The sequence below is a fragment of the Passer montanus genome, unplaced genomic scaffold (genome assembly GCF_014805655.1).
Source record: "Passer montanus isolate IOZ18808 unplaced genomic scaffold, ASM1480565v1 scaffold61, whole genome shotgun sequence".
In the NCBI taxonomy this organism is placed as follows: domain Eukaryota; kingdom Metazoa; phylum Chordata; class Aves; order Passeriformes; family Passeridae; genus Passer; species Passer montanus.
Window position 1 is genome coordinate 3,396,453 of NW_024371149.1, and position 13,270 is coordinate 3,409,722.

Consider the following 13,270-nt stretch of genomic DNA (forward strand, 5'->3'; position numbering starts at 1 on the left):
TCTCTTTCAAATGCTTCACTGTCCTGAAATGCCTATGCTCTTGCACCTCCCTGCAGCATTTGAATAGATAAGTTTGTTCTAGGAGTTGTTCTACAGCTCCATTTTCTATTTTATCTCCCTTCCCAAGCTGAGGAGGCGTGGGATATGATCCCCATTTCAGGAAGTGTTGCAAAAGGTACCTGGAGTAGAAACACTCTTGTCCGTTTGTTAAATGGACTTCTCTGCATATCCTGACAAACAGGGAGAGGGATATTAAATCAGGTGCAGGAGAAGGTAAACAAGCTCCTCAGTTTTGAGGTTATTACCAGAGTTATCACACTATCAGCAGGCTCCTGTGAAACTGCTGGAGGAAGACTGCTTATGGCTTTCAATAATGCAATACCCCACAAACGCATTTCAGCAGTAAAAAAATGCTCACAGAGCATATGCTGCTCCAGGAGATAATTTAATTTGTCTGACAGGACTCAAATTTGAGTACATAAGACTTCTAATTTTTAAATTAAATTAAATTCTGCACAGCACGTCACAGCCAGTAAAAAGCACGATGCACTCCTGAAGGATTTCAGGACTGCAGTAGAGATCCCATCATCTCTTTTATGTCAGCAATTTATAAGGATTAGTTGGGGAGTACTGTTGGGTTGGGAGAAGGGCATTACTTATTTTTAGAGACTGGCTTTCAGGTTATTTCAATGGAAACATGAGGCAGAGAATTATACCAGATTAATTCACTTTTTTGAATATTCAAGACATAGACCTGATTTCTAAAGTTCCAGGTGTTGGAATTTGAAACAATCCATTACATTCTTGTCTTTTGTTTCCAGCTTACAACATAGAGGCTTTTACTTAAACAAGCCTTATGATAAAATATGAGTGATGAAATATTGATGACATGTTATTGCTATTAAAAGCTGCAGAACCAAATATTTGTGGCTGACAATACACATTCAAAAACAAAAACTCTGGACCTGTTCCTTATTTGGTGATGTGAACAAAAGAAAGAATAATAAGAGAAAAAATTATTAACACTGTAAAAATTAAAGAAAAAATTGCAAACACTCTGAAAGATCAAAGCTTCTTACAAAGCAGAGAAAAAGTGGCAACAGCAATGAAAAATGGAGCTCAAGCAGAAAGATTTAAAAGAACAAATGTATTTTACACCTCTGGAAGAGACAGATCTCTAAGCTGATGCAAGAACAAGTAAGCTTAATGCCAATTAAGCAATCCAGCAATATGGTTATATGGACGGTAGCGTAACAAGTAGGCTTAGCAAGATAACAGACAACCTGATAAGAAGCAGTCCTGTTCCTGACTGATAAACTGGAATATTTTTTTAAAGGTGTATTTGCACCTCTAAAAAAACCTTTTCTTGGTGTGTTAGAGAAATGGCCTATTTACCCTACAGACATCACTGAGGAAGAGTACAGTAACAGTAAATTAAAAGTAGCACACGAAGATTCATATAAGAGCTACCTAAATCTTACTGAAATTGATGACTCCTTCAAATTAAAGACTAACAAAGACAGCATGAGGACATTAGAATAAATCGATAAAAAACCATGTGAAAACACTGAAAGTTTTCATAGATACCATCACCACAGTTTCATAGGGCAAGAACAATCTAATGACAGATACCATGCTGGCTACTTCCAGCATAAGGCCAGAATCCCAGAGACCAGCCTAAACACAGCATTATACAAGCAGGTAGCCCACCATTTATTTATAGGCATAATTCTGGAAACAAAACTGACATTTAAACAAAAATAGATATCACGCCTTACTTGTCAAGGAAGTCCTTGTCCACAACTGCACAGATATCAAGCAGAGGATTTCCCATTCCAAACAGGACATTTTCACTGTAAGAGAAGCAATTATTTCACATTAGCTTTGCACTGGTTTATTCTTTCCAGTATATGTAAAGACTTTTTTTTTTTTTTATTAGTTTCCGGTATACGTAAAGACATTTTTTTTTATTAGAGAGAAAAACAAAAGAATACACATTTTGCCCAGCACAGTAAACACACACTGACCTGGAATATACAAATCTGAGTGAAGTACCATCCTACAGTGATCTTTGATCAATACACAGACTGCAATAATTAACACATTATTCTGTTAAACTGTCACTTACTCAGACAAAGAATTTAAGCTGCATGCCATGTTTTGGAGTTTTAAAGGATGACATTCAAGTTGTAATACCAAATTTTAGACAGAGGAAGCATCACACCAGAGTAATAAGAATTTCACTGAACCCACTCAGTTGTTGGGTACCAACAAATAATTAACAATTTAAGTCTCTTCTACTAAACTGAAACAAAGAGACTATGGATTCTGCATTGTCAGCCATTTTAAACAGTGCAGCTGCTATTGAAAGTTGGATGTACTTTTTAAGCAATTTGACAGTCATTACCATGACTTCTTTCACATAGAAAAAAGATATCAAAAATACTGTGAACAGTATTCTTGAGAAAGATAGCTTTAACCTCTTTTTTTAGATTAATTCAGAAACCATGTGTTACATTTTCCTGAATAGCATGTACTTGGGTGATAATGCAGTAATACCAAAGGATTAGATACGTGGCCTAGTGTCAAGTAGGAGTGATTGCAGCTGTTCTCTAAAACTACATCCAAACCCATCACATTCCTTGCCAAACTAACACCTACTGTCTCCAACCAGCAATGCACACCCATGCTCCAGCTACCAAAGGTAGCTTCAGTATGACCACCTATATGGGGTTTGTGTGGCCAGGTTTTGGTAGCCAGGAGCCTACAGGGGTGGTTTCTGTGAGCTCCAAGTAGTGGCTTCTGGTAGCTCCAAGATGGGCATGCCACTGGCCAAGGCTGGGCCAATTAGAAATTATCATTATGCCTCGGTGATAAACAGATTTCAGAAGAAGGGGGGAAAAGTTCTTGTGTGGATGTAATGAGGCCAGAGTAGAGCAGGGTGAGAACATGTGAGAGGAACAGCTCTGCAGACACCATGGTCAGTGGAGAAGGAGGGGCAGCAGGTGCTCCAGGCGCCTGAGCTGAGGCTCCGCTGCAGCCCATGGCGAAGATCCTGGTGAAGCAGGATGTCCCCCTGCAGCCCATGGAGCTCCACAGGGATGCAGAGATCCCCCTGCAGCCATGCAAGAGACCCACTGGAAAAGGTCGACACCTGAGAGGAGACTGGGATCTCATAAGATGCCCGTGCTGGAGCAGCCACCTGGCAGGGAGCTGCAGACCCAGGGAGAGAGGAGCCCATGCTGGAGCAGGCTTCCTGCTAGGACTTGTGACCCTGTGAAGGAGCCATGCTGGAGCAGCTTGTCCTTGCAGGACTGCACTCAGTGGAACAGTGACCCACTGTGGAAAACATTATTAATAACCTTGATACTGAGACACAGCAAACCACACTTTAAGTATCCTAGTTTTTGTAGCTTTAAGGACAATTCTTTAGAGCCCATTTCACTGTAAAGAAAATGTGGAAGATGCTGCTCGAAATGTGTGTTTGATGCTGCTTGCAGAAGATGGAGCCAGAAATCCAGCTCACTCCTAACTGGAATAGTTAACATCTGCTTGGTAAAAACCTGTTAGACTGACTAAATACTTTTGTCAGTGTGACAAATAGCACAGTGTTTGAAATAGCATAACCATAAGTTACACCTGGCTAGAAGACAAGAAGAGTGAGAGACAGATGACAGCTCAGAAGACATAAGGATAAAGGGGATTGCAGTTGAAGTCACAAGACAGAATATTCTCTCTGTTGTAAAACCTAAGTATTGCATAAGTAGTACTGTAGGACAATGAATGAAGTCAGAACTTTTCAAGTGTTGAATGCAGATTTGTCCCAAGCTATATGTTCCTGTACTTAATGTTTACCTGATTCTCACATGCTATGAAATTCTACACATCAATACACATTTATACATTCTCTCTGTTGTAAAACCTAAGTATTTCATAAGTAGTACTGTAGGACAATGAATGAAGTCAGAACTTTTCAAGTGTTGGATGCAGATTTGTCCCAAGCTATATGTTCCTGTACTTAATGTTTACCCGAGTAATTCTACACATTAATACACATTCATAACTACACAAAAAAAAAAAAAAAATCAAACTGATTCTCACATGCTATGAAATTCTACACATCAATACACATTTATAACTACACCAAAAAAAAAATCAAACCCATATCATGGATAACTTCTGTATAAGACAAGAGCCAGCACTTCAGTGGTCAGCATGCCAGAAAACAGCAGCTGTACTTACAAAAAAAAATCTGAAATACAGCTGACATGCTGAGGTCACCACCTATGAAGAAGTTACCACATTCAATGGAAAAGCAAAATAGAAGCTAACAAACATGCATTGAGCTGTGGGCTACAGAACCTGCAGGTCAATGTGCTCAAAGCAGCACAAGAGCAACTTTGTGCAGAAGCTCTATGAAGCCAATAACATGTGTACAAACTCCTCACATGTCAGCAGCAGCAGGAACCAGAACTTTCGGTGCCATTTAATCCAGGCAGCTCTTGACATCACATGCAAGTCCTGTTCATTCCCAAGCCTTCCTTCACCCTCAATATTTTATAATCATCCCCATTCAAGTATTCCAGAGGCCGTATGTAGGGCACCATTTGGAATCAAGTTTGAAAAGCCAAGGTAGCTATCATTAGATTAGTAAATGTATGTTCAGAAACATTCCACTGAAACTTCCAGGCAAACTCTCCTCAGATTCAGTACAGTTGTTTCTCACAACTAAATGCAGGACAGCAGAACTTGACAACGTTTTAAACACATAAAATTTTGAGTAGATTAACATTGAGTTTGCTGAAGAAATCAAGTTAAGTGTTATAAACTATTTACCTATTTTTGCAAATAATCTAAACAAATAAGGTAACATGTACTAATCTCTAGCTCTCTGTCTTCCAAATTAATACGTATTTCTACTTTTTTGGTTCTTTCTAAGTCCTAAGATACTAGAACTTCTGTGCTTAAAAATATGTATTAACATTCCACTGGGGAAAAAAAAAAAGAAAAATCCATACACTCCACCTGGACTGGGGACTAGAGTTGTATTTTTCCTTAACTGTCACCTGTATTTGACAAAAATACCTTTATGGACAAAATGGGAAAAGTCTAAAGAAAAGTCTAAGCACAATTTTTTAAAGGTCAACAAGCAGATATTTAAGAGTGGATTCCATCTCGGAAGTCTTTTCCAACATAACTGATTTTGAGATCCCCCACTGTGATCAGCATTTTCTAATACAAGCTTTCTGAACCAATCTGGAAGGTCCTACTGTTAAAGAGGAAGACTTGACTGTGAAAATTGTTAGCATGTTCAACCTGACTAACCCAACACTGGCTGCATTTAGTGCAATGCAAATCACCCTTCCCTTCCTGAGGAGCTGCAAAGTTTGCACACTGTTACACTATTGCACTGCTTGTGGCACTACATGAGGTACAGCAACTACTTGGCTTCAGGTTGATCCTCAGTAAAAATAAAATAAAAATTAAAAAAAAATCTCATATACTCTGTAAAGCCACATAAGCCTCTGCAAAGGCATAAAATAAACAAAATATTTATGATTCTGGAGAATGCTAAATTTACGAATCTCCAGAGTGAAAAACTGAGATATTAAACTGCTACATTCTCACCAAGTTAAAGACTTTGAACAATAGATTTTAACCTTATAGGCCTTATCTTTGTAGTTCAGTCACACTGGACATCTGCAGTTATTAAAATTTCAGTGATTTTTTTCCAACCAGCTAGAGATAAAACATAGTGAGGAAGCAGTAATAATTTTCCGAAATCTGAGATTCCACAATACATAGGTTATTTGGGAACACATCTCTACCACAGACACAGAACTCACTTTTGTAGTCCCTATCCTCCCCAGTCCCTTCTTCACTGGAGTATTGGTATCATTCAAAAAGGATGTTCTTGTTTAACTCAACTAACCTATTGCAAAAGAATATCTGGATCAGGTCTTCAAGAAGCAGGTGATAACTCCTTCACTGGTACAAATTAAGGGCACATATAATTGACTATACAGTCAGCATCCATGTGTACACACATACAGACACACAAAGAGTACACATATATGAACAAGATATATACTTTTTAAACTCCAAACTACAAAGAAGATGTTCATACAAATCTAAAAGTTGTTGGACAAAAATACACCATCCATCTATCAGGCAAAACCACAGAACAGTAACTACAGAGAGCTCTGATGTACATCACATATACATTCATAACTACTGACAAGCAGCATCATATTTTAGGAGTTTGGATTTCACTTAGGACTACATGAAGTGTGAGTTGCAATTATGAATTCAAGCAATGTAACTCATTAGGTATAAATAAATCTTCACTTGTTAATTAGGTGTTTTGTTCAGACATTACTAATATGACTGATTTTACAGAAATGGCCAGTGTTTCACACCTTACTCTTCCACAAGTGGCAGAAGTAATACAATTAAACCAAAGTGGATAAAAACCAAACAACAAATCCAAACAAATAAACAAAAAAAGAACCCACAACATCAGTAATGAGCCACCCTTGAACCTCTTTTAGGAAGTCAACAAAATTAACTGCAACTGAATGAGCAGGAAAGCTGTGTCCAATCTCCTGCTCTACTGCTGCAGGCATTATTTAAAATGTGGTCCTGATTCAAGTTGGCTGCTGAGCATTAGCAGCACTATATCCAACTATCACACAATATTGTTATCATCCCAGGCTGCTGCGCACTTCCGTGGAAGAGCAACATCAAAATATCAGTGAAAGCTTATTATTAGTTACTGGCACAGAGACAGAGGAATATTTTGGGCCTTTGGATACTGGCAACTCAGAAAGCCTTAAACATGACTGAGACATTTGGGTGTGCAATTGCATGGCAGCACGCTGTGTGCCTAGTCTTCCTTTTACAAATATAAGATATGGTCTTGTAAGATCTAAAATATTAGTATTTCTAAAGGGTTTCACTATGCCCTTTAAAATGAAGCAAAACAAGGCATGTTTTAAGCCTGTTCTCAGCATATCCATTTCAGTTTAAAACCCCCTATAGCACAAGATTTGAACTTACCTAAAGTTACTTATATATGTAGTTAAAGCAAAACAGCACCAGATTTATAGCACTTAGCTCTCAACTAAGAGCATCCTTCTCTCATCCAACATACCCATGTAACATCACTACAATTAGGATGTCACTTGCAACAGTAAGTAATTCATCTAACGCAAAAATACCTTAGAACTATTATTCCTTCCTTCCAGAGTTCAGAAAATTTCTTGCATCACTGGTCAGCAAATCACTTTAGCATATAGACTTAAACATACAAGGTGGCCTGCAGGACTGCTCACATGCTTTCCTGACATGGGTCTTAAGCAAAGACAATATTTGGCTAAGCAGTTACATATTTACATATTGACTTAGAGAAACATCTTCAGTGAAGATTTCATTTATTATGAAACTTTCGTAGGGTTCTAAAGTGACACACTCACAGGCTCCAACTCTGAAAACAAGCCTAAAAGCTGTGGCCTTATATAAGCAAGGCTGCCGCAGAAAAAACTGTTCCACCACTACCCAGCTCCTCACACAGCTGCGCTAACTCCGCAAGCCCCAACAGTGAAATACTACTGCAATTTCAAAGTTATGGTCTCGGTCAGAAACAGTGTAAATGAAACCTGATACAGAGAGTTTGGAGGCTGGAGAGGGGAGATGGGAGAATTGCCTTGATTATCAAATTGAACTTGGAGTCTGTAATATTAGGCATTTCTTTAGCAGCAAATGGCGTGATCAAAGGTTACCGATTTACCTCACAATAAAACCCCATCTTAAGTGTTTGGGGGAGAAAAGCTGTTCACAGTAACTCCTTTCACTGAATGTTAAGTTACGGGGGTTTGTCATTCTCCGGGTTTCGCTGACAGGCTGATATCACCGCAGTTCCGACAGCCTGCCAAGACCCTAGCCTGCTATTAAGACCTTGCTTCTCGTTATCGGGGATTCTTTTAAAACCTAGTCCCAGTCACGGCAAGCTACAGCGAGGGTTCAGGGTTCCATCGCGGCAGCCGGGGCCCCTCGACACGCATCCTCCCACGCCCACGGGCGGCACCCCGCGGCGGGCGGCGGCCGCCCACGCCCAGGCGCTACCTGTGACAGCGGCACCGCCGCCGAGCGACGCCGCACGCAGCCCCCGGCCACCGCCCCGCCGATCACCTGCGGGCCCGGCCCGGCGCAGCGCTGCCCGGGGCTCTCGCTCCCGATGCCGCTGGGCACCGGCATCGCGCGGCGCCGCCGGGAGCGCCCACCTGCCCGCGAGAAGCCGACGCGGCGCCCCGGGAGCGCTGTCCCCGCCGGGCTGAGGGGCCGGCGGGGCACCGGCACAGCTCTCCCTCCTTCCTCGCCCCAGGGGAGCGGGCGTGCAGCCGCCAAACCAACTCGCGGCAGAGCGAGAGGGATGGGACGAAGCCGCGCTGTCCCGCACCCTGATTACACAGCGGGGAGAGGAGCCCGGCTACGGCGGAGCATCGCGCCGGGCGCCTCCGCCCCGCCAGCGGGAATGCACCGGCACCAGCCGCCCCTTCCCCCGGGACGCGGGGCTGTGCTGCGGGCGCTGCGCGAGGGCTCGACATTACCTGAGAGCGGCCATGGCTCCACGCGCGCCCGGCCGCCCGCGGCAGAGTCTCCTGGCAGCGGCACCGTCACCTCCCCGCCCGGCGCCCGCGCCTCAGCCGCGACTGAGCGCCGGGCAGCGCTCGGCCGGCCCACGGTTCGGCAGCGCCCGGTACCGAGCGGTGCCGCCCGCCCGGCACCCCCGGGCCCCTGGCCGCCATCTTTGGTACGGGCGGAGAGCGCGCGCCTCCCACACAGCTCCTGCAGCTGCGGCCCCTCTGCGAGCCCCGGCGGCGAGTGTGGGAGACAGTGACAATTGGCCAAGGGAAAAAAACCAAAAAGTTTAGCGGCGGTAGCCCCGCAGATGTGCGGAGCTCGAGCCGCACGGCCCACAGTAAAGATGGCCAGAGGAGCCCTGGCAGCGCTGCCCCTCGGGTGTCACGGGCCGTGGGAACCGAGGGGACCCCCCGCCCTGGCTCTGTCCTGGCCGCGGGCTGGCGCCCGCCCCGACACACCATCGCTACACCCTCGACACGAAGGGGTTTTCATTCTTTTTATTCAACTGCGCCTTGGGTCAGACGCGAAGCCGCCGCGGGTGACCTCCTGCGGAGCCTGCCTTCCCCCGCAGGCGGCGGCCGCCGGGCGCGGGCAGCGCTGCCGAGCCCCGGCGCTCATCGCCTCCCTCATTCCGGGCTGCCGGAGCGCCTGGCAGCCACCTGCGGAACGCAGCGCTCCGGGCGCCCAGCCGGCCAGAGGACACGACGGGAAACACGGGAAGAAAAGGGCAGCCCGGCATTGCTCACCCCCTTGGCTTATTCGCCTGACGCTGGCAGAACTGCTGTATCAGAAAGGGAAAGCCTCGCTAAAGCCAGGTTTCTATCGTCACTCCTCATTTGGCTGTCAAAGTTACTGCCACATTGTGCAGATTTGGCACTTACTTTGTTAACTTACTAGCACCAGAAGCACTGATTCATGAAAGTGAAGCCAATAGGTTGTTTTTGCCAAAAACGAACCCCATGTTGTTAAGTACTGCTGTGTCACCTCTAACTAAATATTTAAGCTTCACAACTTCATAATCCTGTGGTTATTAGTCCGAAGTTTCCCTTCCTTTCCATCTACAAAATGGGAATATTGTACTCAGAAACATTAAAGGCAAACTTTCCATCTATTTCTGATTTTGTGGTCTCTCAGAAGAGATGATGCCAAAATATGACAAATTGATGAAGGTCAAGGACCTGCACTGTCACATGAAAATAACAGAAAAAAATATGCTTAATACCTGATGTAAGACAAATCTCCTAGGTTCTCTAAATCAGACACTCAAAAAATAATCACCACTTATTGAACTCGTCACAAAATTCTCATTATTGTAGTGTGTCAGGGGTCCTGAAAAGTCAAATAAGTGTAGGAAACACATCCATCTTTTTACTGTTATTGCAACACAATGTATAAAAGAGGTCCTCAAATCCTGAGGGAGGATTTTGAACTCTACTGAAATGCAAATACATAGATACATAATGGTTGCATCCTCTGATTCACATTGAACAATTTATTATATCTGGTGCTTAATAGCTAAAACTCTGTTTTGTAGCCTAGAAGGTAGGAGAGGAGGATCCCATCACCAGCAAACATAGCAATATCTACATAACTTGTTATTGTACATAACTATAGGATGCAGCTGTCGTCTTGATTCTATTGCTGTATTCAAAATATTAAAAACATTTTTTAAATATCTAGTTGTAGATTCCCTCATAAATAATTGCCTGATTTTAACAAGCACATAAAGAGATGCAAGGAGAAATAGTTATAATACTTCAACATGAACTATATTTACAGTAATTTGCAATATACAGCTGTATATTACAAATATTAAGCTACAGAGTAAGAGGCCAAATGACGTACCATCAAATGTTTCTAAATTTTACCACTTGAGCATATTTTCTCTAAAAAATGTTAACATCTTTTCATGGAATAGCACGTATGACACCTCAACAGCCGTCAACAGCACTTTATAAGCTTCCAGCTATTCCCTGTGCCCAATCATCTCACCTGTGCTACCACATACACACAAGTTCTACTGCTACTGACATCTTCGAGACACCACCTGCCCCTACTGCCACTTATCACTGGGCTTCTAGTCATTTGCCAGGGAACTGCTACACATCCAGACCTAACATTAGCCTAAATAAGTGGAGAAACGGCAACCAACCAGAGCATTCCTGGAAAAATGGTCTGTTATGACTTATGATCATTCAGAAATGAACTTAATGCTTGTGCCCCAAGTCCAGCTTGCAGTCAGTCCCACCATGTATGTGTGGCCAGCCAGTTTGAGTTTGCTGAGCCTTCCTGCCCCTGACCTTCCAAACTCCCTCTGCTTGCATGGAGCAGCTGACCTTGCTTTCAAATGTGATTTGGCCTCAGAAATCCCTGAGAGAAACGTGAAATTCACAGCTTTTGTATCTGTGAAATGTACAGCTGTTGTTACTATACAAGAGAGAAATCTTCATGACCATGTAAGTTTCTCTATATATAAACAACTTCCTCAGGTGATTTCACTAAAATGTTTCCTTTCAAGAACACTATGAATTCAAAATAAACTCCACCCCTACCTGATAAAATAACAGGCAGGCATTTGAGAACATTTAAAATTGTACTTCAGTAAAGTTATCCATGAAACTCTACAAATTATATATTTGTAACTTGTGTATCCAAGAGATAAGCAATCCAGGCCTTAGCCTTGGACTAATGTGTTACACTTTACACCACCAATATTTGGTATAAATCTTAGAGTTTGCAATATATAAACAAAAAGTTCTCTATTAACCCCCATATTTTCACTCAATTTCTTCAAAGTACAAAAGTAAGGTTTATCACAGATAAGCTGCCCATCTGTTTGCAAAACAGAAGGGTGATCTTTTACGTAACAGCCCCAGCAGACACCATCAAATGGGACTAGTGAGCAGCAAGTCCACAAATTCTCTTTCAATAACAGCATTTTGCAGAGCTTGCAGATATCTTCTGTTATAACAGTTGTTTTGGAAACTTTTCTACAGAGAGAATTTAATATCTTGCAACATAAAATAAGCATTTTTAGCTTGTATGGGTTCTACTTGCAAAGCACTAAAAATCTTTTCTTATTTTTAAAATTCTGTAACATCATCCCATCTCTTTTCATGTAGCTTCACAGAGTGTTCACCTGCAAAAGCAATGGATATAAATCTGCTAACTCTTCAGCATATTGCAGGCATCTATACTTTTTTCTATTTTATTCTAATCAAACAGCATAGCCCTTGAAAGAGTTACAACTGCTTTGTGCCGTTGAATGTACAAGGAAAAAAAAACCACAACAATCTTTCACTGTAAATGAAATCCCAAGGTAGCATAACGCCAGCAAGTAGCTTTATCTTACCATATCCTTCAAGTGCAGAACAGCTTTGACTGTGGTCAAATAATCATTATGGAAATTATTACAGTTCAAAGTGGAAAAAATCCCTTTCCTTTCCCTGAAATCTGAGTAATACCAAAGACTTCTCTTCTTCACACAAAATGTGTTTATATTATATAAGTAATAATATTTTGTACTACTATTATACATTATATTAATAATTTTTAAGAATCAACTTATGTAAATGAAAAATGAACAGCCTTGAAAAAAACATTGTGTTCACATTGTATCTGCAAATTCAATTTACTTTTTTCACAAGAAGATAAGGTTTTTCCAATACACTGTCAGCAAATAGTAATTAATGACCTTTAGATAGCAACCCATTCCCTGCTTCTGAAACTGGTTTTGTGAAATATTTGTGTACCATGCCTGTGTAAGTAACTACTAAAATTCAATATCACAACCTTGTATCACAAGCCAGAATTTTGCTTCCAAGATTTCCACATGAAATATGCCTTATCAACAGCAGAGTAAGCCAAGTCTTGTGCTACAGAAATTCACATTGCTATACTAACACCACAGTCAGCTAATTCTACATTCATTCAAGTCTCTTTCCTGGGCATCTTCCTTGTCTGTTCATAAGTGATATTAGTAGATCCAATGAGGTAATCCCACACAAACTGTTCCTTTAGTCGAAAAAGAAGGAACTCAAATATCAGGAAAACACTATTTCAAGATTCAAGGTGAAATAGGCCTATTTACACTGGCTCTTCTCTCCCAGGTAATCCAGTTTGCAATCAGCCTCAGGGACAGGACTAGTCCCAGGGACTTAAGGGAGGCCAGGACTTATCCCAGCAAGGCAGAGCTGCACCTTTCTCAGGGCATTGGCCGAGGCTGTGATGTCTGAACCACCGCTGTGGCTGTGACTGCTGCCCAGGTGGGCTGCAGGTAACACCAGTAAGGAAAGAGAGCCTGTGGTCCAGAGAACAAAGAGCCATCCCACAACCTCCTTTTCCTCAGGTTACAGCTCCCTACAATAAAGCAAGGAATTACTTCCATCAAAAGGATGAAACGCCACAGCAAACAAGAACACAAAATTGTGGAAACATGACACATGCTGTGCAAAATCCCAGAGGATTACATCAAAGGCCAGGTGAAGACACTTGACAAGGGTAATTTGAGAGTTACACATCTGAACAATGGAAACCAGTGCCTGCACTGCAAGAGCACAGGAGTTTCCATGCCGCAAGTCATTCCGGTTTTGGATGTATTTCTGTCAACACAGCTTGGAAGGGAAAG

At 42.3% G+C, this 13,270-nt stretch overlaps 1 protein-coding gene across 2 annotated transcripts in view; it reads right to left on the minus strand.

Moving 5' to 3' along the window:
* ADK (adenosine kinase) overlaps positions 1-13,270 on the minus strand; it is a 267,350-nt gene that overhangs the window by 250,496 nt on the left and 3,584 nt on the right. Inside the window, exons 1-2 of one of the 2 annotated variants that reach the window (XM_039727316.1) lie at positions 8,610-8,739; positions 1,779-1,853 (exon numbers count right to left, since the gene is read on the minus strand). In XM_039727316.1, coding sequence (XP_039583250.1) covers positions 1,779-1,853; positions 8,610-8,623 — 89 coding nt within the window. In that variant the 5' untranslated portion in view covers positions 8,624-8,739. Of the gene's footprint in view, positions 1-1,778; positions 1,854-8,609; positions 8,740-13,270 lie in introns of those variants that run through there. The other variant, XM_039727315.1, reaches the window with a different exon arrangement.